Raw genomic sequence first — 27598 nt, 5'->3', positions numbered from 1 at the left:
CACACACACACACATATATATAGTCTCACCCTCCTGAAAATATAATCACCTGCACGAATATATGCATTTTTTCCTCGCCCATGTGCTCTCGGCCTTGCACACAAACACACACCAACACACGAACCAACGCACACGTGCGTGCCACTTACACAGACACAAACCCCATAATAAGAGCCAGACATTGGCAGACCACACAGCCCTGAGTTGTGGTGAAAACAAAGGCTATTCATATCCTTCGCAATGAGAGGTCTGTACAGCTAACTCTCTTTCTCCCTCTCTCCCCCGTCTCTCCCCTCAGCTTTTTATTACAGATAATCTGCGCTTGCAAACCTTCCATTTTTCTGCAATTGTGCGATTTCTAATCATCTTTATTAGTCCATAAACATGTTTTTTTTTATTTTTAGTCTCTTTTTATAGCTGAGGCCTCCAGCTCCTTAAGGGGGCAACACAGTGCCCATTGTTGAGTCTCAAGAAGAGGATGAAGCCAGGAACGGATTGAGAGAGGCCTGCTGATAAGGCTGCAAAGCATTTTGGGAAAAGGTAGCAGAGTTCCTCAGATGCACAAACACACACACACACACACACACACACACACACACACACACACACACACACACACACACACACACACACACACACACACACACACACACACACACACACACAAACACACACACACACACACACACACACGACAAAATGCAATCACTCAAAGTCTGCCAGGCCGCATGTGTCTGATAATGAGACGATGCATCTGATTGTCCAGCGCTCAGAATAATGGCCTGGATCCGCGGCACCTGTGAGGGGGTCCGCACCAGCAGGCCGACCACAATGCATCAGGTGTGCTGGAGCCTCTGCGATTAGCTGTGTCTGGCCAGAAACAAGGTCAGGTGCACTAGCAAGCCTCTTCTGATTGGCTGAGCCGGACCCAAAAAGCTGCGGGTGGGAAAGAACTGTTTTCATTGGCTGCCACTGCCTTATTCTGCTGGTGAATGGGTGTCTGGCAGGATGGCACTGGGAGAACTGGTTCAAATGGGAGTATGTGAGGAAACATACTGACTATTTAATTATCTTTGTACATACATGTACAGAGAATCGCAATATTACTCATCCTTTAACTTGACCCAAGGAGCTCTTTGAAACAATGTAAAACACACACAAAAAGCAAACGGCACACCAACAATAGATCATTTGCTCTCATTTTATATTAACCATTCGACAAAGAGGAATTTAAATGCCTTCTTCATGTCGTCAGCCAACGAAACAGGTGTTGATGAACCTCAATCCCATTGTGCAACAGTGAATAACATGAAGCTAATGAATAGGCTAAGCTCTGTACCTGCCACTGGGGAGGCCAGAACATACTGACTCCCTTTGTAGTAAACCCCAAAAAAACTCCAGGCCCCCAAACACTCTCTCCTGCAGCAGTGTATGAATTATATATTGTACTATATATATAGAGCATATGCCTGGCCCATATGGCCAGCCCTGAGCGAAAAAATCTCAAAGCCCTCCTTAATTAACATTTTAGAGGGAAGATTCGGAGGCGGTAGATTGAGTCAGTGACCTATTTGGAGTCCATCATCACCCAATGCAAATGTGTTAATTAAGACAGATTTTCCCTCTCCACAAATATTTGGAGTAGGGGATGTGATGGAGGATTTTTTATTTTTTTGTCTGAGCCATCTGAAGGTAGGGGTATAGGATCTGTTTTAATCTGCCTTTCATGCTGCCTCCACTGACAAAAGAAGACACTTCCCTTTCACTTTCTCCCTCACTACCTCACACAGTCTTTCCTTGGCTCGCTCTCTATCTGTCTCTCTCTCTCTCTCTCTCTCTCTCTCTCTCTCTGTCTGTCTCTCTCTCTCTCTCTGGGTATATGTTGACGACCATATGGCCAAATTCTTTGGAGGTGAGATCTCTGAAACCTGCTCACACTCCCGCGCACACTCACACATGTACACACTCACACCTCCACAGAGCTTTGTGTATGAAAGGCCCTGATGGTGGAATTTGTTCTCAGATGGCTCCATTTTAAAGCACATGAATGGCAACATATCAATGATCCTCCTCTCTGTCTATCTGTCTCTCTGCATCTCACATTTGCAGTTACACACAAACACACGCTTACACACTAATTCACCACCTAGACACACACAAACTTACACTTCTCACACACCTGTTTCCAGAAAGCATTTATTCTGGCTGCTGCACAAGCATCAACCACAAGCACTATCGTCGCTGTCAGTCCATCTTCTAAAACCTATAATTATTATCACCACCATTGTGTCTTATCATCATGATTTGGTGGCTGAAAATAACACTGCCAAGTTTAAGGCTGGATGAGAATGGGGGGATGGGGAGAGAGAAGGAGAGAGTCCAGCCAACCTGCGTGAGATGGCAACCACTTCAAAGACGCCGGGCCGCACCGGCGATCTGTTCCACGGTGTGTGAGGGGTGCATGAAAGGCAGAAATGGCCGTCGTGTGAGTTCCTGCCAAAGCTACCTCGGGGAGAAATGTTGGAAAAATACAATTTTTCACACAGCCATCTCGGGGGGTGGAGGAAAAACGGGGAGAATAAGAAAGAAGATGAGAAACTGAGGGGCTGCATTAAAAAAAGAAGGATAGATGGATGGCTGAGCAGAGTGGGGCTAATTATTTCACTCCACTTGTGGGTCCTGAAGGTTTTGTTGGGTCAGAAGTACAGCCAAGATGCAGTGCTAAAGACTGCATTTGGCTTAATTGTGCAGTTGTGTTTTATTTACACAATAGTAAACGGTGGGGTCTGTATATGGCATGAGGCATGAGGCATGAGGCATGAGGCATGAGGCACACGGCGTGAACAGTTTCTGTTAAGGAGGCCTGACTGCAGGAAGCAGGAGTATAAAATGATTTCACATGACTGAGGCAAAACACATTCCACTCATGCAGGAAGTTCAACTTTTATGTGCACGTGTACGTTCGAATCAAAGGTGCTTAAATGCGAATCAGCTGGGTGAGGTTAAAGCTTTTTAATTCCTGAGTAATAGATAGAAACTATGCCACCCTTAACAATAGCTGTCCCGACTGCAGGTAAAAAAATAAATAATTCTTTAACCAAAACTGTTACGGTGAAACAAGTTAAAACAGAGCGCATTGTGACACACCCCGAGATTCGCTTGGCCTGGCACCTCGCCTGTCAACTACTGATCTTGCTCGACAGGCTGGCCTTCAGATGAACACCATGCCAATTGTAACACTGAACTTCCCGGGCTGCAACATTTCGCTGCCACACTGCTTGCACCATACACCATCTCCGTACACTAGGTAACCCAACGCCACTGGCATCCCTTTTCCTACATGGGTCCTTATTCATGCTTTTTTATTGGCCGAACCACACTTAGTTAAGGCCTCGCCGCACTGGCTATGTGCATTTAACAGTGAGGTTTGGACTGGTACAATTAGCCCTTTGTGTCACACAAGGACTGATCCGTGGGGAGATTTTCTTGTGGTTATGGTTCTAATACAGCAGAGTTTACCACAAAGACCAGGAAGCATAGAGTTACATTACATACACACACTCAGTATGACTCAATAAGGCAGCGTGTTGAGCTCATTTCAAATGTCTCACCCACTTTCAACTCACTGAAATGATACTCTAAAAAATGTACTTAAATACATTGTACGGTTCACACCCACCTCCTGGCTTGGCACCAAACAGTCTTGGCTTTGATGTGACTGACAGGTTCTGTGGTTGGCAGGTTTTCTCTGCAACAACTGCAGTGCAACCAACTGTAAAAGTGCAGGCCCACTACCAAAACAAAGTGAGTATTGTCATATCACTGCCAATTGTAAACCATTGTCTAACGTGTCGTTCACCTTAGGAAGACAGACAATTGTTCAGCTGACATCACAAATCACATGTGGCCTGAAATGTGACATTTTGAACCACTCAAGGCCTGTTTGTGTTGTTGTGTAGATATGACTCAGTGTCACATCATCACAAACATTTTTGGCAAGTGACTCCTGTAATGAAGTTATTATTCTTCTGATATTTAAAACGCTTAAAAGTATGTTTTCACATGAGCGAGCAATGTTTCTTTCATCTTGTTGCTCCTGTAAAGTTCCTTGATGACAATAATTGAGCAGAGGCAGACTGAATGAAAACGTGTCATAGATGCTCAGTATAATGATTCTACTTTATATACAAGACACTTTTGCATATTGTTGATGACACTCAACGTCCCCTCCAGTCTGAATTTGAGAGTCTGGACAATATCTAAAACTACTCCAGCAAACAAAACCGTATATGAATTAGCTGTTAATAATGAATAAACAGCAATAAAATATCCTCAGGCCTGGAGTTTTCATTCGTATAGAGCTGTTGCACATTTTTTGTGGATTGCTGACATTTATGTGTCTTGTGTTTATTATTTTGAATGTTTATTGTTTTTATTGGTGAGACAAAGACATTGTCATTTCAAAAATGATATCCAGATAGTGTTTCAGTCTATATTAACCATTACATTTTACCATTAGAATTAGCCATATAATTGGTGCAATAGGAATATTATATTGCTAAGAAAATCTGAATAATTTCTGGCATGTGCATACTGTATTCATCCCCTCAAAAGTAATGAATTTCTGTTTCTACAAAAGCTTCCCATCATTACCTCAGAATATTTGAACAGGTCTTTGTTAAACCAAGAGCTCAACAGAACAACCCTGTGAGCTATATACATGTCATATTATGGTACCATGGTAACAGTAATCTCTTTGGCTGATAATGAAGATCAATTCTAATCTAGGTCACAAATTATAACTATACTATGAGGTCATTATAATTCAAAAGCTTTGAAATGCAACGTGACAGAGACGGTTTAATGTCAATAAATTCTTTAGTAATCATCTGATGAAATAAATGCTGCAGGGTATACAAATATAATCAGATCATCATTAGACCAGAGATTCTTCCTCTTGATTTTCTAAACAGCATTTAATACACGGAGGTGCTCTTATTATTCATGCTGCTTTCGCACTTGTTCTGGGGGTACAAAGACGGTCTGTGTGTAACCTCACCTCCACACCCTCTTGTAGTCGCTGTAAGTGTCATCAACTACGCAAATGAAGTGCCCATTGATATAAAAAAAAAAAAAAAAAAAAAAAAAGGCACAGTCAGAAAGAAAAGACAGTCCGGGTGCAAGGTGGAGAACGGTGCAGCTACCCTGCGCCACACGGATTTAGGATGCTTTAAGAATGTCATCATCATAATGATGAATACCGCACATAGCTCTGCTGTGCTTTCAAATCTCCGCAGTCTGCGCTCCCATGTGTGTTTTATTCTGTTTGATCTGGGCTGCGAAGGAAGATCAGCCTCCACTTTGTCAATCTGTATTTACTGGGCTACTCAAACGCATCTGCAAACAATTCAGCCTGCACAATGTTAACCCATCAGTGAGGCTAAAACAGTTTGAATTAGGAAAAATGTGTTTTAGGCCTGTATCATATTAGACATATACTTATTACAACGTTATTATGTTGAGGAAGGTTTAAGGGAATTACGAGTAAGGAAAGTTAGGTTCACAAAAAAAAAAACACATTTTATACTATAAAACAAGAGCTGCATTAAAATACATCGTTGTGGTTTTGCAAGTAATATGGTGCAATCACCATATTACATTTTTGTCAAAATGTGGTCAATGAATGTGAGTTTAGATGCTTCATAATTATCAAAACTGGCAGGCCAGCAAGGTGAATCTACACACAAACACAGGTGCGTTGTGTCGTCATCTACGGCCCCACACTCCGCGCATCCAACAAAGTGCTGATCTTCTACAAAGAAATTAAAACCCTCAAACTAACAGCGGGGATTCAGTTTAACACAAGCAATGTTATGTTCAGTCCTATAGACTTTACCCTATAGACCCAACAGAGGGGAACTATTGAGTTACACAGCACGTACCATTATAGGGTGGGGAGATCTGCCAACCCTCTCAATGCCCCATTTTCCTTTAAAAGTTCAGCTTCCAAAAAAGTGAGAGAGGGAGTGAGGGCTGAGGGAGGAAGACTTGGTCTCTTCGCTGTTGCCGGAAGCAGAAAAAGGACCTTTAAACAAGTCGGCCTTAGGCCCAGATAGAAAAAACACGCTCTTTCAAAAGTGGGTCCACTCTGCAGAGATAGGAGGAAAAGAGGACAGCGGCTCCGAGCCCTTCGTCTACCGCAGTTTGGCCTCAGATGCGCCCATGTCCAGCAGCAAGAAGTCAGAGAGACGTCTGCGTCAGAGTCCCGAGGTGCGTGCTTCAGCGGCCAAACTTGTCCAGCAGATTGGGAGACGCTTAAAAGCTCCCCGAAATAATACAAAATAACACTTTTTTTTTAAATTAATGGACGTAAGAGGTCATGCAAAGTAAGTTTTGTTTATATTATTTTTCCGTGTGCAGCCTTTGCAGTCGGGCAGCTTCTGTCTCCAAAACGTGTCCAAAAGCGGCTGTCTCCCGCGCCGCGCGTCCGATCTGTTTTACCCTTGTATCCCTCGCTCTCTCTCTCTCTCTCTCTCTCTCTCTCTCTCTCTCTCTCTCTCTCTCTCTCTCTCTCTTGTTCCAAACACACACAACACACATACGCACACACGCGGAGTTACACACAAACGGGGGGACACCCCTGGTCCCTCGCCGCCTCCTCCTCAAAGCTGACGAGATGAAAGAGCAGCTTGCGTTTGGCTTCTTCAGATCGCTACAGCCTCGCCGATAGCAGAATGCCTGCACAGCGACGCGTAGTCGGTCCGGGCTCCGGCGGGGCTCTGGATGCCTCGGTGCGTAAAATGGAAGCTCGCCGTGCGCTCCGGCAGCGGCGACAAATAGCCCACACTTCCCTCCCAAAAAATATCAGCCACAAAATAGCTCACCTCAGCAACGTGCGTCCTGTTTACACACACACACAAAAACTAATAGACTGGGAACTGGGGCAGTTATTTACAGTGAAGGTGGGGGACGGTGCGACAGCGTTGAACTGGTGAATTATTGGGTGAATTATTAATAAAGCGAGCGGTGTGCAGTCTGTCGCGGAGAGAGCGGAGCGGCCAGGGGAGCAGCTGGGGCTTAAGGAGAATTAGGAGGACCAAGGGCTAAATCACGGACGGCAGGGATTAGGGCTGTACTGGCTCCTACCTACCGCCTGCATGGAGCTTTCAAGAGTAGCACTGTGGGCACGGCAGGGCATGACCCGAGCTGCTCCGAGTTTGATTTACGTAGTTTTTAATGTCACAATCTGGAGCAAAGATCAAGCAACAAAAAAAGGGTTTATTGCGTTCATTTAAGGAAAGTCTAGTCACTCAGTGCCAGAGATTTTCATGCAGCTGATCACATTCAAAATACCAAAAGCCAAGTTACCACGTGTCCCCAGAAGTTGAGTGAATATGAGGAGGTTCAGAGGGCTTTTGAAAGCAGGACTTTCCATATTTTAGGCTGAGAATTATTATTGTTATTCATAATGGCGATAAGTGTAATGGCAATGATGGAATTTAGCAAACTTTAAAGCTTCTATGAAACACGTCCCCAACAGATTTATTGTCACGGTGTCTTCCAACAGAATGACGCAGTGAAGCAACAGGATTAAATGTGACTGAGATACAGAGTAGGCCTACAGACATAGTGGAAGATCTGACTTTGGTAGAAATGACTCCAGAACACAAAATGTGCTGTTTCTAATGAAAGTGCTGATAGTTGTTGGAGACTATGTCTGCAGTAGTAGCAGCAGGAGCAACAGAGCCGTCCAAGACAACAGCAAGACACTACATGTGGACATCCTCTCGGATTATTTAGGAAAAAGGCCAAAGGGAAGTTCAAAACGTTAGTTGAGTTTCAAATTAAGACATTTAATTTTTTTTATGTAACCGTTTTTTGTCCTGGGATGAAGAGCATTACCTACGTGTCCAACAGGATTGTGGTAGTGCCCAAAAAGAGAATGACACAAAGAAAATAGACCCACAAAAATGTCTTCATAAAAGTGATTTCACCAAACCCAAGAAAACGTAAACACTAGGCTAATTTCTGAAAATATTCAAATAAAAAAGAAATACAAGTCGAAAACCCACCCCAGGCTAATCCGATTGTTTAAAGGCACTTCTTTTTGTTTCATATTTCACATTTCAGGCTTCGCAAACCTAATATAAACACTTCGTTTAAATCAAGACAACACATTATGAAATTAAATAGGCCTATTGAATGAAGTTATATTGATACTTTAGGGCATTGAGCCTGCGTCTGCGTGTAAAATGTAGGCTATTTATTCGCAGTTGTGCCTGTGTCGTTATCCGTCTTTTTTTTTTTCTTTTTTTTTTTTTTTAAAAAAAGCAGACGTCTAATGACATTCCTCCAACATGACGGCTTATCAATAATTAAATGTTGACCTCCCCACACATTTGGCCACATCAATTATTCAAATCACTGAATTTGTGATTTAAGTTTTTGTTTCGGCCCAATTTGGATGACTCCATTTACACGACAGTGTGTCTGTGGTGGGATGACGTGAAAAAAAGAAATAGAATTTGAGGTAACGGAGGGTCCATTTGCTTAACAGCAGGGAGATACAATTTGTCGTTTTAATTGGTGTCACAGTTTTAATGTTGTTTAAAATGGAGACCAAAAAGACCCTTTAATCAAAAGATGATTCTGTTAATAACACAAAGACAAATAATGTAGGCCTAAACTCTCTCAACTGCAGACTTTCACCTGCCCGTTAACACAACAGGCCATTTGTTTCCAAGTGAGATATGTTTTTCAAAATACAATTGTCTTATTATACATCAATTTCATTCATTTAAAAAAAAGTGATTATAAATGTGCATGAGCTCAAATGTGAGTCTTTTTTGTGACACATATGGCCGCAGAAATCCTTTCTGAATTTTGATTATTTAAAAATAAATAAATAAATAATATTAAGTAATCATTTTAAACTTTTGGTTATTATTTGTAAGATGAACTCTGGTCATTAGTTGGGACATCAGACTCAAACTACAAGTTCAGCAGTTAGTTATAATAATGATGAATAATGAGTTATTATATAACTGCCTACTAGAGTTGGTGAAAGGTTAAAGGTGCATTAAAATAATTATCAATAGGTTATACTTTCCCATGCACAAAAAATATAAACAAAACATCAATCGTACTGAGGGTATTACTAATATTAAAATGAAACAACACTAATAATGATAATTAGATCAAATACAGCCTAGAATTCATAAATCATCAAGTACTTATTGAATGACATCAGCCTCCAGCGATTGTATAATTTTCACAGTTTATACCATGACCTTCCTAAATTTGTTTTTCTTTTCATTTTGTTTGAATATTAATTCTGGTGTCTTTTTACAGATGCTGGTGACTGGGAGGCTCACACATGCCCGACGGCCTGTTTGGAGAATGACCAGTTGATTGGAAAAACACCAAAATGTCCCTCTAAACCCCAAATAATCCCACGATACGATTTTTTTTTCTTAACTCTTAATTCATTTACAAATAACAGTTTGTACAGTTCGACCGCACTGTGTACTCAGCCCGAGCAACTACTAAAGCCCGGAAGTTGCAGAAGGCCAGACAGATTTAGCCTACAACACGTTTGAGGTAAAAAAAAAAAATTTAAAAAAAAACGAAAAACGAAAACAATCGAGCAAAATGTGTTTGGAGAACGAGCAACATGTGTAGCATGGTTGTCCAGTGTATACATCGAAAATAACGTTTTTCTCAGCATGGCAGTCAGGTGTCTATTTGACACACAGATGACCACTAAATGTGCAGTGTGAGGCTTTTTCAAGTAAAGTAGCCTACGTTTTAAGAAATGGCCCGCAAACATATTTTTAAAAATCCCAAAACTGCAGAAAAAAAAGACGTTGACTCCTATGAGTGCTTTTACCTGTGAAACAAATCTGAGGGTAAACTGCACAGAAAACCAACGCAGATAAACACATTGTCCAGTAATTAACAACATTCACAAGTTTAGCTGGCCTATATAAGGTACATTTATCATTTATGAGGAATTTCGAAGAATAGGCCTAAAATTAAAACAGAAGTAGGCTACACCTGAACTACATGTGGCTGGACATTAAAGTATTAAATATACAAGAAAAACGCGACATCACTAATAGCCTAATTATTAAAGTATGGACAAAAAATTGTGAAGTTGTTTGTTAAAAGCTATTCATTGTTTTATTAGAACAATAGACCAAATACTTTGCCCATTTGAAAATAATTTGAGGAAACCTACTTGCATTTGTCTATGAATGTGGCTTAAATAATAATTTATACTCCCTTGCACTGATGCTGATGCACCATATGCTTATTGACCTCATTTCAATTATATGGCATGTTTTTTTTTCTTAAAATAATATTGATGAAATGTCTTAAAACCTAAAGCCACATCTCAACCACCACGGCCATTATGGTTTTTTTTCTTCTATGTGGAGACAGGGGACACAATAATAAAATAACTCAAATGGTTGTTGGCATAAACCCTTGATTTAGGCTATATTATCAAAACAAAATAAAAAAGGAGTCACCCAAGGAAAAGTTAACAAGTTGGGTTCCTTTTAAAAGTTCTTTGGAAGAAAAAAATTAAAATCTAAAAAATAAATTCAATATGTTACAAAAGTTACAAAAACCAACTGGAGGAAATTTGCTGGCGAGCGTCAGCCCTGATCATGTAAAGCAACCTATAAGTGTCAATTAGGCTGAGCTTTGGGTTAATATAAGCCCTGAGTGGTGGATCTCACCACAGCCCTCTAAACCAGCCATTACTGCAGACCACAACGGCTCTGATACCATACTGTTTTAAGACCGAACATGTTCCCTAAAGCTCACTGTAAGAGGAGAAGGGCACATTGTGGGATCAGGCAGGCAGAGTTCAGACAACATGGAGGGACTGCTTTTTTTTTGTAAAGTCTGTAAACCTTCACATGATTCGTTCCTAAAAATTACAAGTTTGAGATCCTGGAATATAACTGCAAACCATGACTGACATGTTAAAAACTAATTATCAGAGAAGAGACCAGGCGAAAAAAATGCTGGTGATAAATTGTATAACAATAACAAATATTCACCCATCAAAGATAGATTTGGCACCAACTGTTTACGAGTTTAGAGAAACGTAAACAGCCATCTTTAATCAACAGGCACACATTTTATCAAAGTAATTACTAGATATTGAAGTGCATAATACAGATAACAATATAAGGAACCATCTCAGATTATGTTTAAGTAGTTACAGAGTAAATGTGGTGTCTGAGCAATTTGGAAATCAAACAGATGTTTGACGCACCTGTCTATGTAGCACAACATGACTGAGTTAAATGTTCCCTTCTCAGTCCGCAAATCAACATCTCAAAACAATCCGATTTGTAAAGGGAAATAATGTTATTACAAATGATGATTGTTACAATAAACTGAAGCAATATAACTCAGGGTGGACCAAGGTGAACATAACAAATGTCTTCAGAAGTAAAGGTGAAACAGAAAAACGTTCACGGACCTTTAAGAAAAAAAAAGGAGAAAACAATGCAAAGGGAAATGGCAGCTCATCCAGACGACTTTATTGTGCTATTTACAAAATGTACAAATTTGCAAAGCTACTGTGCACAGTTAAACTACTAAGGCCTAACAAGATCACAAAAAGAACTACGGACGGTCAGTCAAATAGATGGAAGAATTAAAGAAAAGCAAATATATCTGAGCTGGAGAATTGAGTGACTATTATACCTAAATGATAAGCCAAATTTTAGACTTAAAGCACTGCCAGCAGTGCACAAAAAACACTGCACAGCTAAAAAGCACAACACAATAAAAAAACAAAGGCCTCAGTCCTGCTGCCACTCTTCCCTCTGACTCCTGCAGCATATCTCCTGCTCTCACGCCCTCTCCTGCAGTGAAAATTAAATACTCATTTGGCCTTACACAAAATATACTCTGCACCAAGACCATATGTCAAACTCGGTGGAACTATTTTTTCCCTCTCAATCATCATTCCTCTTCCCGCTAAAAGAAATGGCCCTGAGAATTCTGCACCTCCATGCGAGAAGTGCAATAAGCGGTGGAAAGGAAAAAACAAGGCTCTTTTTGTCTGCGGCGGCCAAGGTTTTATCCCCGTATTGCCGAGTGTTGTCTAGCATTACAAATCTCAGCCCTGGCCTGGATGGGCACAGGAGGACTCTGCTGGCCCTGCTCACACTGTCTGCATCCTTTACGCTCCGCCATGCAAATAAACCCAAATGAGAGAGCAGCTGAGGAGGGAGAGCGAAGGAGATGGAGGGTTTGTTGGAGGGAAAAAAAGATGGAAGGAAGGAAAGGGAAATGAAGGAAGACCGACGGATGGGACGGCTGCAAAGAGGAAATGAAGAAATGTACGTGACAAGTAAGGAAGGAAGGAAATAGTTGGTCTGAAGTAGTTGCATAAGGACAAAAAAAGAGTGAGTCTGTTTTGTGTGCAACAGAAAGAGAAAAAGAGCGGGTACTAACCAGCTATTGGAGGGGTGAGGAATGCCCGGCCCTGGCACAGGAGAATGGGATGGAGGGTGGAGTATGTTCACATTGCTGCTGCCAGCCGAGCACATTCCCACTACACAGTCATGGAGACTTTTTAACCTACAGATATTGAAGCAGCAGCAGGAGAGTTTTCTCACTTGGGTACAATAATACATTACTATATGTTTTATTTTATGAATCGCTGTACAATAAGGCCTCTAAAATGATCTGAAGTGATGCTGAAATCATCTGCTGAGGCCAAAAACAGACATGAACATGATAATAATGTCTATTATATTTTCTATTGTTTTGGGGGCATTTTTGTCTTTTTATTCAGACGTTGACAGCAAAGACGGAGAGGACATTTGGCAAGAGAGTCCACATGTCCGAAGTACTGTAAGAGGGTAGTCCACTTTAATAAAAAAAAGATAGAGTATGTCAGACTAAAAAAAAAGAGGCCATATACTCCTTTTCTAAGTGTTTAATGAAAGGAAATTAAACTTTTTTTTTTAACCATACACTGATTATCTTATTCTTAAAATTATTTATACATTCAATTTACTTTAAAATACTTAACAAAACTCTACAAACGTCAATGCACTCAGACAAAAGCAATCTAAAGATACAGAATATTATAACGTAGGGAAACAGCTGAAATGCAGTGCACATAATAACAATGCTCAATCCAAAGCTGGCCACCAATATCCAAAGTGTGTTTCTCTTGTACCGCAACTAATAGCTTCTGGAATAAAGACAACTTTCTTCCATTTATTTCACATACTGTATACATAACCTAAAATGCATTCCTGATATGATCTTTTAAAGTAGTCACAAAGGACATTTTAATTGTTTGACAATGTCAGAAAACAGTATTTGAAATACTTCTAGTTGACCAGCCATAATAATAACAATAAACAATTGATCTGTGCACATCCATTGATCTGTCCAGCTAATTATGTGGAAAGTAAAATGAGAGGTACTTTTATTTTACTTCATACTTCAGCTCCACTACCTTTAAGATGGAAATGTACTTTTTACTATACATTTCTCTGACAGTTTGAGTCACTTTGCAGATTATTTATTTTTCATACTAAACATATGATCATTTTATAAAATTTGAGTTATTGTATCATGTATATTGATATATAGATTAAACTACCCAGCAGTATATAAAGTAGTTAAAACCAGCTCCACCTCGACCATCTGCAAGATTAAAATGCTGCTTATATATTAATGCATCAGTAATAATAGTCCGATTATATAATATATAATACTATTAAATCATCTGTATACTTTGATACTTAAAGTACATTTAGCTGATAATACTTTACTTTTAAGTAAGATTCAGACCTTTGAGTATTGCTACATTGTAATATTGATACTTTTACTTCAATAAAGGATCTGAATACTTCTTTACTAGTGTTTAAGAGTACTTCTATGGTTTTAAAGCTTTACCAAGCTCTACACATTTCACAGTGAGAGGTCAGAGTCAAAGATTATGAACCCGAAACGTCAGGAGAACATGAATGTCACGAGCCATTTGTCTTTCTGAAAACAGATTTCGCCTTTCCAAGAATTTTGTCTGAGACCAGTATGTGTGCATAAGTGCCTGTGTGTCTTTCGTCAGGGCAAAGGTTTATCAATGGCTGACATTAGGCTCAGCTTTGATAACAGGCGCTCGCATGCACACACAGTTTAACTGATAAAGCTTTAGCTCCATTTTGAATCACATATTGGATCAGCAAAAATGTGGATTGCAAACAAGACAACCGATATTATTAGGATTATTATTAGAACTAAAACTTTTAGTTGATTAATCGATTAGTTGATCAGTAAAACGTTACTTAATGTTAATTAATATTTGGATATTATACAGTTATACAGTTATCGTTCGAATAATCTTTTTGAGCAAACAATGCAGAAACATTTGCTTCAGCTCCTCCCATGTGACGATTTGGTAGGTTTGATAGGTTCAATGTCTTTGGGTTTTGGATAGTTGGCCAAAAGAAGTTTGGTTTCTGGGAAATTGTGATGGACATTTTTATATTTTCTTTGCAATTTCTTAAAATAAACAAATCATTTAAATTGAAGTCAAGGAAATAATGGTCAGATAAATCATTAATGAACATCGTTAGCAGCAGCCTTAATATAAACATAATAATAATATTATTATTATTATTATTATTATTATTATTATTATTATTATTATTATCAAATGCCATTCAACAAAATATTAAACATACAACCTGGTCTCAAGACAGGACACAATTAAACACTTGCAGTCTGTATTTGTGCGACATTTACTGACATCATTATTCTTTGTGTCATAAACAGTTAGCAAACGTGACCTGATGTGAGGTCACCTAAACTGCAGCACACACAGGCTGTCATTGTGTCTCCACGTCTCCACCCACTTTGTGAGTGGGCACGACTTCAGCATCGAGTGGATTTGTTCTGGGCCGGGCAGGTCAGCGGCGTGTGCAGTGTAAAAGTTAGTTCGTTTTTATGTTTGTGTGGAGACGAGGAGGGTGGTTTAATGGAGGTTGTGTGTGTGTGTGTGTGTGTGTGTGTGTGTGTGTGTGTGTGTGTGTGTGTGCTCCCCCAGGAGAAAAGAGGACTCCTAATCTGTTTTCCTGGCTCTTCTTTAAAGGGAGAGCAAGACACACTAGAGGTTCCCTCTGATCTGCTGCCCCATCCATCCTTCACTTTCTCTCTCTCCTCCATCTCTCCTTTCCTCGCTTCCATCATCTGTCTCTCGTTCCCTCTGCTTTTAGCCCTCATTTTATCGGCCACCCGTCCCTATGCTCTCTCATCTGTTGTGTTGGCCCGCTCTGGTCTTTGTATGGCGACAGCCCCCATCTCCAGATACTGCCTAAGAGCTCTGATTCCACTTAATCACTCAGTTTTTTATTAGTTTTCCCTCGCAGGGTATTTTGTGTTCTCAATTGCATTTATCTATTATGCTGTTTCAGATTTATTGCTTTAGGAGGCAGACTGTGTGGCACACTACCCGCCAATACGGTACACGATGCTGTGATCTCTCTACGTCTGCCCCTCTTTATGCCTGTCTGCTTTCATCCCTTCAAAATTAAATGAACAAATACACAAGGAGGGTGCTGTGCCACACTAGCTCACAACTCCTCTCCTACTTTATCTTATACTTTTTTATTAGTTTTCTTTTATTGGGCGACTTAAACTCTCGACTGCATTCATTTAGCATGCAGCTAAGACCACAGGGGAAGAGTATATGGCATCAGTTTCTCCGAGGGTACACTACTCTTGGATCCATCTGTCCTGGCATCTTTTTTTGCCTCATTGCTTTATTTTTCCAATTTCACAATAACAATTAAAATCACAGGTATGGCTTTTGCTGCGAGCACAGATGTCTGTCTTTAAAATAATTTTCTGTAATTAGCAGAATACTTAAGAGGGACTTAGTAGTGACTGTGGCACCTTCAAATCACATTGTGTTCTGAAAGGGCAAATCTATACTGTTTATTATTATATTGCACTATTGAATTTTTTTCCAAACACTAATGATTATGGTGATTTTTCATGCCACGGCTTTGCCCTGCAGTCTGAACTGCTTATTTCTACTTAATTAGGAGACATGGCATGCATACTGAAAATATTTTGCCCCAAAATGGCGGCATACCATCCTGGCCCTCCATTTTGTTCTGTCACTGAATCAAGTCTGGATCCTGCACCTGACTTGTTGGATCAGAGATGGCATTTGAAAATACCCTCTCTCCATGCCCCGCTGTTACTATGCATCCCTCTTCTGGTTATTGGTCACCACAAGTGTTGTCTACCTTCTGCACCAATAGGAGGGTGCCCGCTGACTGACGTCCCCTCCTTCTCCGCTTTGTTTCCAGGGGCTTCCTGTGACCAGGGGGGGACATGGGCCCTGGCCATCACCTCAACCGAATCCAGAACCAAATGAGGAAGGGACTCAGAGAGTCAGAGGTATAAAGGAATCAGAAGAGTGAGGATGCAATAAAATATTATGATTATACAATGATAGTCAAGACAAAGCAAGAAACAACAACAGCTCCTTATTAAGATGAAAAAAAAACAAAGAAAAAATAATAATATTCATGACCCTGTCCCTCCCATCCAAATTCAGCACCCTCCCTTCCTCCCTCCCCACTCAAATCCTCCCTCCTCCTCACTTCCTCTCCCCTCCATTGGGTGGCAACACTTGGTACGGCACATGGTGAGACAGCTGTTGCAGGGCAACATGGGCATCTGTGGTGCTACATAGAGGAGAGAGGATAGTAAGGGGGGTGGAGGGTTTGTAGGGGGTGCAGACAGCATCAAGAGAGAGGGATAGTACCCTCTCTCTGTCCCATGTACATTTGTGTTTGTGTTTGAGTGTGTCCTAAAGTTTCAGGGATTATTATTGGATCTATGTGGAAAGGTGGAGAGGTATTTTAGGGACAGACAAGAGAGAGAAAAAAATCAGAGGAAGAAACAAGAAGGAGACTTCTTCTTCTTCCATGCCAAGCTGTGAATGAAAAGTAGCACCTATCCTCCAAGCTATGACAGAGATGACATTAGCATAAGAACACTAGGATAGGCTGCTCCAAGACTGGAGTTAGTGCCTTCAACACCTAAAACATTGCACACACTCACACACTCACACACACACACATCCTTCTCTCTGTCTGCATTTCATTCTGTCTTTCTCACACAAACACACCCTACTAGACCCCCCCTCCACCACCACCCTCCGTCTGCACCTTCCTCTTCAGAGGGAATGGGCGTTTTCCCAGGGTTATTATCACATGCCAGTTGCCCCCCCCTCTCTTTACACACACACACACACACACACACACACACACACACACACACACACACACACACACCTCACCCCCAATCATTCCTCTCCCCTCCTCTCTCCCAGCACCTACCACACACCCTTGCCATTTCTCCCCCCCACCCCCAAAGCGCCAGCGCAGCCCCACCTCGTGGTGCCAAAGTGGGCAGCCTCTGCCTTGGCGTTGCCTGGGCCTTCTGGTGCCCTAGATAGCTGCGTGAGTGTGTGTGTTTGTGAGCACTGGCCCAGCTCTGTGCGGACACAGCCAGCCCTTTAAACTGTGTCAAGGCTCCAGATGCTGGGAGAGACTGGGATTAACACAGGCGTTTGTATTCAGACACATACGTGCAAACAGACACACACAAGACATTCTCTAGGCCCATATATTGCATCACACTTCACATGCCTGCATGTTTTGACCAAAGCCAGTGTGACTCTTACAAAGGAAAAGAAAATATGGAAAAGACAAAGAAAACACCCTGTACCTGCTTTAAAATTAACCAAAAAAATGTGACTTTCAGGGCAGCAACAATACAGCTTCTATTCTAAACCTACGGATTGTCTTTTACTGTATGGTATTAATAAAATGCAAACAAAAACACAGAAATGTATTAGACAGGATACAAAGGTATCAGAGATCTGATGACGAACCAACAGACCCTGGCAGAGCTCTGAGATGATGTAGTGATGCCAACGCCGCACCTCAGAAAGTGGATTTGGATTAGGCAGACAGAGAAAAGGACCTCAGAGACCTGACATACACACACACCCCAGTGTCCGTACACTAGCCCTTTAGCAGCATGCCACTACCCTGAGGGCATGAATGCGCGCACACACACACACACACACACACACACACACACACACACACACACACACACACACACACACACACGCAAAGACACATACGAATACCAACCAAGTTTCCACCTACTGTTTCTTTTGTGGTGTGCCACTGCCCTCGGGGTGTGCAAATTTACAGACACAAAAATACATTCACACAAACACACACCAGCATGCACATTCCTCTGGTGATTCTGACATCATTGCAACTGAACTCATTAAATAGGACTGAAGTGATGTGAATGATAGCGAATTACCAAGACCCCCACAAACTAGCAAATGCTACAGACTGCTAATTACAAGTATGCAAGCATGTGTGTCCAAGTGTGTGAAAAAGAGAGAGTGAGGGAATGTTTTCTTCCAGTGTTCAGCGTCTCTCTCCCTGTGTCTTGCTGAGCAGTAGTTACGGTGCCAGTTATGGAGTGTTTACCATAGCAGGGAGCTGCCTTGGCACCGTGCCGTAATTTAGGGGAATTAAAAAGCACTAGACAGGCCCCTTTGTGGCACCGTGCGCCCGCTTTAATCTCCCCACGCCTCAGCGGGCACCCACAGCACCAGGAGTGGGCACCGTGCCCAAATGACCCCAGGCAATATGGAAATCGCCACCAAAAATCCTAACTAAGCGCCGAGCCCTGCCCCTGGTGCACAGTGTACACAGTACACACAGACATGCGCAAAGCGATGGTATCAAACACGCACACATGGTGCAAGAGGGACAACACCCAGCTCACAAAGGTGCTTTGCACACTGTACAGCACTTACACACACTTACTTACACATATGATTAAAAACATGAAAAAGTAATTGCAGGCTCATAACATGTGTACATAATTACAACACTGAAATACACACATACAAACACACATATAGTAGTTTCAGACCACAGGGGCATGAAATGAAACACTCCCGCTGTCTCTTTTGGCATGCGTAAACACACACAGACACACACACACACACAGACACACAAATTCACTTTTCCACTCATCCAAAGTTGGTGTGTTCTTTTTGAAGTGTAGGTGAGTGTAATGCTTGTCATGAGGTCATCCATCAGGGCTAATGAAACTGGCAGACCCTGACACCGTCTCACTGGACAGCACCGCTGGCGCCGCAAGCTAACTCAAGGAGAAATGGACTGATTTAATTACACAGCGAGGGCACACACACACACACACACACACACACACACACACACACACACACACACACACACACACACCTGCTCACACATGCACAGAGAGAAAACGACATACATGAACACATGTAGGCATACATACACACTTTGCATACAGGTAGGCTAAATAAGCATTAGTAAAAATGCTATCCCACGCACAAATACACACATTACAAAAGCCACACAAATCAAATACTGCCCATTAGCCACTTCTTGCCAAAACCGTGTCATGCCAGCTAGCAGACTGGTTTTAAAGTAGATGAGAAAGTGTGAGCTCAACATGGACGTTAACCTTAGCTGATAAACAGAACTCAATGCACCATCATAGTAATATTAAGTTAAGGAGGACTTGTCATCTATACAGAAAAACTTGAAGGCACCTTTATTGAGCTAGCTGCGCCTCCTTACTGCAGGTTCACAATGTTCCCTTTCTTAAAACAAAGACCCACCTTGGCCCTGGAACAGGACGCACTCCCATCCCTCTCTCTCTCTCCCTCCCTCCCTGTCCATTTGTCTCCGTACTGGTTTCACTTAATAAGCTTCAAAGGTTTCTGGGCAACGTGGCTTTCAAAAAAAAAAGTTACCATGGCATTTTTTTGGCACAGAGCACCTTCCCTCTTACTGAGGATATGGGGTTGCCATGACACCGGTGGGCACCTTATAAAGCATACAATTGTTTAAGTGTGTGTGTGTGTGTGTGTGTGTGTGTGTGTGTGTGTGTGTGTGTGTGTGCGTGTGCGTGTGCGTGTGCGTGTGTGTGTGTGTGTGTGTGTGTGTGTAGGCGCGTAATGGACATCTTGTGCCAACCTCGGTTAAATACTTAGATGCTGGTAGGAAACCCAGGACAGCGGCAAAGCCAGCTACAAAGTTCAACTTTGCGCGCTAATTTATGGTTACGGACCACTATATCCCCCAACACACACACACACACACACACACACACACACACACACACACACACACACACACACACACACACACACACACACACACACACACACACACACACACACACACACACACACACAGCAAAAAACTATAGCATTTAATCTTTAGTTTTAATGCTTTTCAAATTGTATATGTGTGAAGATGACATAAAAACTGAATATTGCATGTTTTTGGCTATGACATATTATTAATAAACTCAACACCAAAAGAACTGAGAGTAAACAGCATACATGCATTTTCTGCAAGTACATTCTGTGTTTGTTTTGGTTAAACTTACCCCAGAGAGTCTCAAATCCAAGTGCTAACTTTAAAATTGGCTTCGGATTTTCACTGATGGTTAATGTTTTCATACTGGCATATTTCTTTGTCCCTGCTAATGTTTGTGTGTGTGACTGTGTGCACGCAAATTTATTTTGTGCACTCCCATCCTAAGTAATTTGGAAAACAGTGAGTGCAATTGTTAGTGATGAATGCAAAAGTCAGAGCCACAGCACCCATGCTAATAACAATTTGAGTGTGTGTTTTGTGTAAAAGTAATATATGACAATGATAATTATTGTTCTTTGTGTGATGGTTCCTTGACCTCAAAGTGGTCTTTGTCCAAAGTGAAACTACAGTTTTGCGGTCTGGCTTCAGCAGTCACCGCACACTTCAGTGCAATCGAGCCTCCACTAATGTGCAGTGAATGGGAGCCGTGAGCAGCTGCAGCATGTCTCTAATTTTGGCCAAATCTTTCCACACGTAGAACAAAGTTCCGATTTGAATTTAGGCTGAATAAAGATAGCCTTCCTTAAACTGTGCAACATATAACAGTTACCCCCATAATTTCTTTTTTGAAACACTTAGGCTGAAGGCAGTCTAATCGAGAATTACATGCTCTCATACGTTCATCAGTGCAATCCTATGGACAGGGCCTCTAGTGGCCTCTAGTGGTTTGTATATGATGTTACATCTCATCAACAGATTAATTGGAACTTGAACACAGCCGTGTCCTAAAGCCATATTACATAATTGTCATAGTATACAGTTTTTCCAGTGTGAATACATTACAACACTGACCCATACCATTCAAATAGTTTGTTATGATTGTTAATTACTGTGTATTGCACAAACAAGTGCCCATTCCTAAATGGTGTTAGACACCAAAAATACTATTGTAGTGGTGAAATAATTCTCAGACAAGAAGATAACTTCTTACATATCACATTAAATTACAAAGAACTCTGTCTCCTGTTCTGAGCTCTACTAATAAAACCTGCTGCAAAAAAAGTTTGCTTCCTACAGTTTTATGTTATCATCCACCAAGAACTCAAATAAAATGACAGGCTTTTTATCCTTAAATCATCATATAGTGAACAATAAATTATGACAAGGATTTTGTCTTCAATCTTTCCAAAATAACATAACAAACAAAGCTTTTTGCCTTTGGGAAAAGACTAAAGCTGCCTGTTTATATAGCTAATGGTAGTGCACCTGGACGTAACTGTGCACACAGGGATCCTTGTCTTTTGGTTAAATTCTGCTTCACATTAGGCTCAACGCTGTACTGTAGTTGTTTTTATCGAGCCAGTATGTTTATTAGGTTTATAAAAAATACCAACAGCAGGGCTCGACAGTCGATTCGAGTCAGACGGTTGCCTGGTTGCCCTTGGCAACCAGATTGAGTCAATTGGCAACCGTTTTGTGGCCTCTGGTTGCCCCCTTTGGCAACCACCTGTTCAATATTTGTTTTTTTTAATATATAAAAACAAATCAAAACTTACAAAACTGGAAAATCTTATTTCAAAAGAAGTCAATATTATATTTGGTTAAAGTTTAAACACTACGTTCGTGCGCAACACAACATTTCAGCTGTTGTGCAACCACTTTCCACACACACGCGTTTGCCATGAAAAGATACAGGCAAAGCAATGTTCTGTTCACGTTAACGGCACATGTTAAAATCCAGTGCTAGTATGGCACCGGTGCCCGGTATCTACAGGACGGAATAGACCTTTTTCACGCCTGACATGTTGACATGTCATAGTAGGAAAAGCACAGGTGTATTCAAAACCATTAATGATGGCTGCATTCCACTTAGGAGAGGCTCTGGTATGGTGCATGCTGACTCACTGAAATAGCTTACTGGGACACTTGATGGAATTGAGCCATCGTTAAGGTTATCAATTTCAGCTGTGCTTTTCCTACTATGACAAGTCAAAATGTCTGTTGTGAAAAAGGTCCATAGCTACATGGATTTCGGTGCCTCATTATGGTGCCACCAAGCTAAATGTCTGCGCTGCTCTCTGATGCTCCGAAACAGACGTTACAGGCAACAGAAGCATAGCTGCATGTCACGCTAGTAACACTAATAACACGTTACACAGCAGGTAATGTTAGCCTACCGTAGCTACAGTAGTAACTGGATTCAACACTGTTAAAATGCTGACAGTTAAACGGTGTAAACGTGTGACTGTATTTTACAGGATTCCAACACCAGGACATACAACCGTCTGCCGCTAAAGCTATGAGCTAAAAGACACAAACTAGCACTATGGTCACTGCTGTTGCTGAAAAACAAAACGGTAAACCTCGTGGTGCATTCAAAGTTAATGTAAAATACCCTTTTCTCATCTGTTTTTGTCTTTTAATAGCCATTTACAAGTGAAATAAGTAATTATTGTTAAAAGTTATTTTTAATTTTATTTTTAATAATCATTTAAATTCCTCGCTTTTTTGTGCTGGTCCGAAAATTGATCCGATCCGTGACTCAAAACATTAACATTAATTATATTGCAAGCCATTATCTCATTGTTTCATTATTAAAATGTGTGGTGTAGTTACATAAGAAATGAATTGCTCCAAATATAGTCAGTTTAAAACATGGCAACCGTATTGTCAATTTCGGCAACCAAAAGCTGCTGCCTGCTTGCCAAGTGGGCAACCACTTTAAAAAGTCAGGGTTGAGCCCTGCCAACAGAGTAAGTTAAATCCCCATAAAAAAATCAGCTAATGAAATTCAAAGCAAAAACTCATTGTTGCATCAGAGCAAGACTACATTTTGCATAGAGAAACAATCATCGCCCTATAAACAACCCAGACATTTACCAAATCAGTTTTTGAAATATTAAGGAAATAAAAGCAATGCTCCTTTATTAACATTTGAGTAAATGTTCATATAATCTTGTGTTTTTCCTCCGAGCTAGTGTTCATTGAGTTCACTGTCTCTTTCAAAGCTTTGTGTAACCTTTTCCAAGCTACGTGGAATGTGGATCATCTTGGGCTTTGCCAAAGTTTGTCTCAGAGCCCAAAAAACTAAGAAAACCCTGCTTTACATTAGGCCTAAATAAAAAAATCAGGTCAAAATGATGTTAACATTTGGTTTTGAAAACAATTGTTTTCAATTTCCAACTTTCCTGACATGAAACAATTTTGTGTATAAGATGTGAACATAGATCAGGTCAAAAAGAGGAAAAGGAGGATTGTAAAGGCTTTGGGAAATAAGCCGAGAAGTATTGCGATTGCAGTGGATATGTGCAGTACTAATCTCTGTTTACCCCAGCAGTATAAAACACCCTACAGACCTCAGGTCATATAACGCGCCTTCTCCCAAAAAGAATTCCCTCCCTGGGACCCAGAACATGAGTTTAATAGTTATTCTTATTAGCCTGTGCAACGGCTGGGAGCCTGCAAAATAAAATAGCTGTTTTTCTGTTGATCTGTTTACGCTCGCCTGAGGAACTTTACAACCGAAGGAGCCAAGACTCCAGAGCAAAAAAAAAAACTTTCTCTTTCTCCCTCACAGCCAAAGTGGACTTATTATGTTACTGATGGCAGAATTCCCAGTGTGGAATTAGGACTTTGAGCTCAGATAACGTTCCTGAATCCCAGCACGGTGCTGCTTTTACTGGTGGTGGTCACACACAGCTTTCTGTCTTTGCCCTGAGCCAAACCAGCCGAGGAATTAGTCATTAATAGGGGGACAACTTTGGGCTGCTACTGTTTCCCATACTGATGAAGAAAGAATATAATTGTACAAAGATCTTTTTGATGTTGTAGGGGTTCAGAAATGTTTTTGTCTGTGTTTGTGTGTGTGTGTGTGTGTGTGTGTGTGTGTGTGTGTGTGTGTGTGTGTGTGTGTGTGTGTGTGTGTGTGTGTGTGTGTGTGTGTGTGTGTGTGTGTGTGTGTGTGTGTGTGTGTGTGTGTTTGTGAATGGTAGGTGTTTTGAATTCTGAACTATATATCTGCTCCATTTGAGGATTTGCCTTTGTTCCTGTCCGTCTGTCTGTTCACCTGTGTCCCCCTCCCACACAGCCTCCACGCTACACATGACACAGTAACCTCCTGTTGTTCCCCGCCATTAGCAATATAGCCTCTGTGCCCCTGTGTTGCCATAATAAAACAATAGAGTGCAAATCTTCCAATCTCCTTAATGTTCACTAATCTAATGAGTGCGGCAGGGATATTAAGCAGATTGCTGAGCATTACGTTTTACCATTAGAGACACAGCTACCAGCTATTTCAGCACTTCTGGGCGCTTTTCCTCGAAAGCCCCCCAAAAATCAGATTTTACCATTATTTCTGTAGTCTGATCCTATCGGCCTGCTGCGTCTTGGGTAGATTATGATTTGGCATGAGGAAGAGTGTGGTTACTGCTGTGTGTGGGAAGAAGTGTGTGGGAGTGCATGTGACTGTACGTGTGTGTGTGTGTGTGTGTGTGTGTGTGTGTGTGTGTGTGTGTGTTTGACAATAACAAGCTAATATAACAAGTTAATAAAAGGGAAACAATTAGGACATTAAAGATTGACATAGCCCACAGATTTTAATGCTTTTGCTGTCTTAATGAAATCCATTCGACTATATGTGTCCTACACACACACACACACACACACACACACACACACACACACACACACACTCTCTATAGTGGTCTCATTGCTTCCCTCAGGCTCTCCTGACAGGTGTGGCTCCCACACACAGACACACAGAGATAAACATTCACACACTCTCAGTCACACACACAAACCAGGCCCTACAGGGCATTTTCCCTATCCTGGGACTGCACAATGGGCACTTTGTACACCCCCCCAACTCCCCACTCCAGCCCTCACCATCAACCCCCCACCGGCTTCCAGCACATCCCTCTTTAAATGGGAGATTATGCAAATGAGCTCACACCACCGCGGCACCCCACATATAAGTGATGTGCATTCAGTCAAATCTATAGTCTGTCTATGGGAGCATGTATGGGAGTCAGCACATGAATGTTTCTACTCAGTCGAGAGACGGATGTGGCCTACACACAGTAAATAGATGTCCCAGGTGTTTGAACCAGAATATTTCTTCCATCAATCACAAGGTGCAGTGATTTATTGTCACTTTTCATGATCTGCATTGATTTTTTTTTTTTTTTTTTCTCAAATATGTTCTTTCAAATTTATGCTTACACCACTAAAAATATTTCTTCGGCTTGCAGGCGGATATCTAGACTCGCGGCTAAGATAATAAAAGACATTCCTCTGATCTGTAGCAGCTGTGAATGGTCTGATGGAAAAGCATATACAATATGGTGTAAAATAGTAAAAGTGAGGCAAAAATGTCTGCCATATCAAAAGGACTACCATCGGTGGAAGTATTCAGACCTAAGTGAAAGTAAAAATACAACCCCATAAAGATACACAATTACAAGTAAAAGCTCTGCAATAACATTTTTACTTCAGCAAAAACACTTATTATCAGCTAAATCAGGAAGTATAAGTACTCGTTATGCAGAAAAACAGCCTGTCGTGTTACATGACTACATTATTAGGTAATTATTATTGATCTTTTAATACGTAGATATGATGGATGATGGAACCAATTACGTCATATAGTACTTTATAAAAATGCATCATGTCTTAAAACAACTTTATTTAGAAACTCTACTAATAAACTGATCATATGTTTTGTGTGTAAAAGTTTACATTTAAATCTTAAAAGTATAAGAACTATAGCTGTTCAATAAATGTAGTGTGGTAAAAAGTACAATATAAAATTAAATACAAGTACTTCAAAATGACGTACAGTACCTGAGTAAATGTACTTTCCACCACTGGTGGTAGAAAGTATTCTGATCCTTTACATAAGAAGCAAAAAAAGAAACTAAAAAATACTACATTATCAGTTTAATACTCAGAATGTTACTTAAGTTAAAAAAAAACACAAGCAGTAATATGGACTTAGTATCAAAAGCGTACTCCTTATGCAGAAAAATAGCTCCTGACAGTGGTATATTTTTATGTATTAAACTATTTGATTTTAATTAGTAATTCATTAATGTGTGGTTGAGTTAGAGCTAACTTGATTTATATTGGGTAAATTATGGCAATGCATTAAACTCATGTAACCTTCACCTTCAAAGTAATTACAGGTGTTTAATACATGTACTGGAGTAGATGCCACCCTCATCCCAATATGAGAACATCGCTCTCAGGTAAAGTATAAGAACGATGCAGTAATGAAAGTGGAAGTGTGGAAAACAAACACTGACACTGCTGATACCCACTTCCATAGGGTGCCTTTTAAATGAGTGTGCAGACAGAGACATTCTAGAGATGAACATGCGCGTGTACACACAAACACACACCGCAGGCTTGTTACATACAGCAGTTAGGTTCAGGGTCAGGCCGGGACACAGGTTACCACAGGGTTAAAGCCTCGTGCACATGAGAAAAAAAGCAGAAACAGATTTAAGAGAGAGGTGGATGCCAAGAGTGCCATCTGCTTTAGTTACCCCCCTTTCCAGTTTCCTCTCTCTCCTCTCCCATCCCTCCCCAGCTTTCTCCATCTTTCTTTCTCTGCACATTCCCCCGTTCCCCTCTCCCACTAAAGCCACATACATATTTTGTCAACAGCTAAATATTACCATTCATTATTTGTTTTTCACACTGCTCGAGCTCTGATAATAAACTAAGATGATATAGATACAGGGACGAGTGTGGGGGTGGGGAAGGGGGGGTAAGATAAGTCCAAATCTGGCAACCGTCTCAAGTGTAATGACACCTCCATCTCTATGGAAAACCATCCCCTTTTGTCTTCACTTGCATGGGAGCTCTTTCTTTTACTGTTTTGTTCCCAGAAAACCCATGGAACATTTGCCAACATTTTTAAGAGCTGCGAAAAGCAGGATTTTTTTCTGTTGTTTTTTAAAAGTCTTCCACCTCGCAGGTGTTTCTTTTTAAGGCGTGCTCGACAATGCCAAGCTCGTCTTGGCTCGTCTTGAATGCCGCGGGCCTCGGGGGGAGAGAATAAAAAAAACGAGGTTGGAGAAATCTTATTGATTAGCAGTTGTCGCTTCCCTTTTCTTTAT

General features: G+C 41.0%; 1 protein-coding gene and 1 long non-coding RNA gene across 9 annotated transcripts in view; one reads left to right on the top strand and one right to left on the bottom strand.

Annotated features, from left to right (window-relative positions):
- The window catches only part of nfixa (nuclear factor I/Xa), a 107822-nt gene extending 101789 nt beyond the window's left edge, over nucleotides 1-6033 (bottom strand). For all 8 annotated transcript variants that reach the window (XM_078280953.1, XM_078281003.1, XM_078281010.1 and 5 more), the window contains exon 1: nucleotides 5943-6033. In XM_078280953.1, the coding sequence (XP_078137079.1) occupies nucleotides 5943-5945 (3 nt within the window). In that variant the 5' untranslated portion in view covers nucleotides 5946-6033. The remainder of the gene's footprint in view (nucleotides 1-5942) is intronic.
- Nucleotides 6034-6178: 145 nt separating this feature from the next.
- On the top strand, nucleotides 6179-10400 carry LOC144537367 (uncharacterized). Its single transcript, XR_013503851.1, has 2 exons — nucleotides 6179-6270; nucleotides 9352-10400. It is a non-coding gene; the product is annotated as an uncharacterized LOC144537367 (long non-coding RNA).
- The last annotated feature ends 17198 nt before the right edge of the window (nucleotides 10401-27598 follow it).

This window comes from Sander vitreus, chromosome 2 (assembly GCF_031162955.1).
Source record: "Sander vitreus isolate 19-12246 chromosome 2, sanVit1, whole genome shotgun sequence".
In the NCBI taxonomy this organism is placed as follows: domain Eukaryota; kingdom Metazoa; phylum Chordata; class Actinopteri; order Perciformes; family Percidae; genus Sander; species Sander vitreus.
The sequence above is the reverse complement of the archived record's forward strand: the minus strand, read 5'-3'. Positions and strand labels throughout refer to the sequence as shown.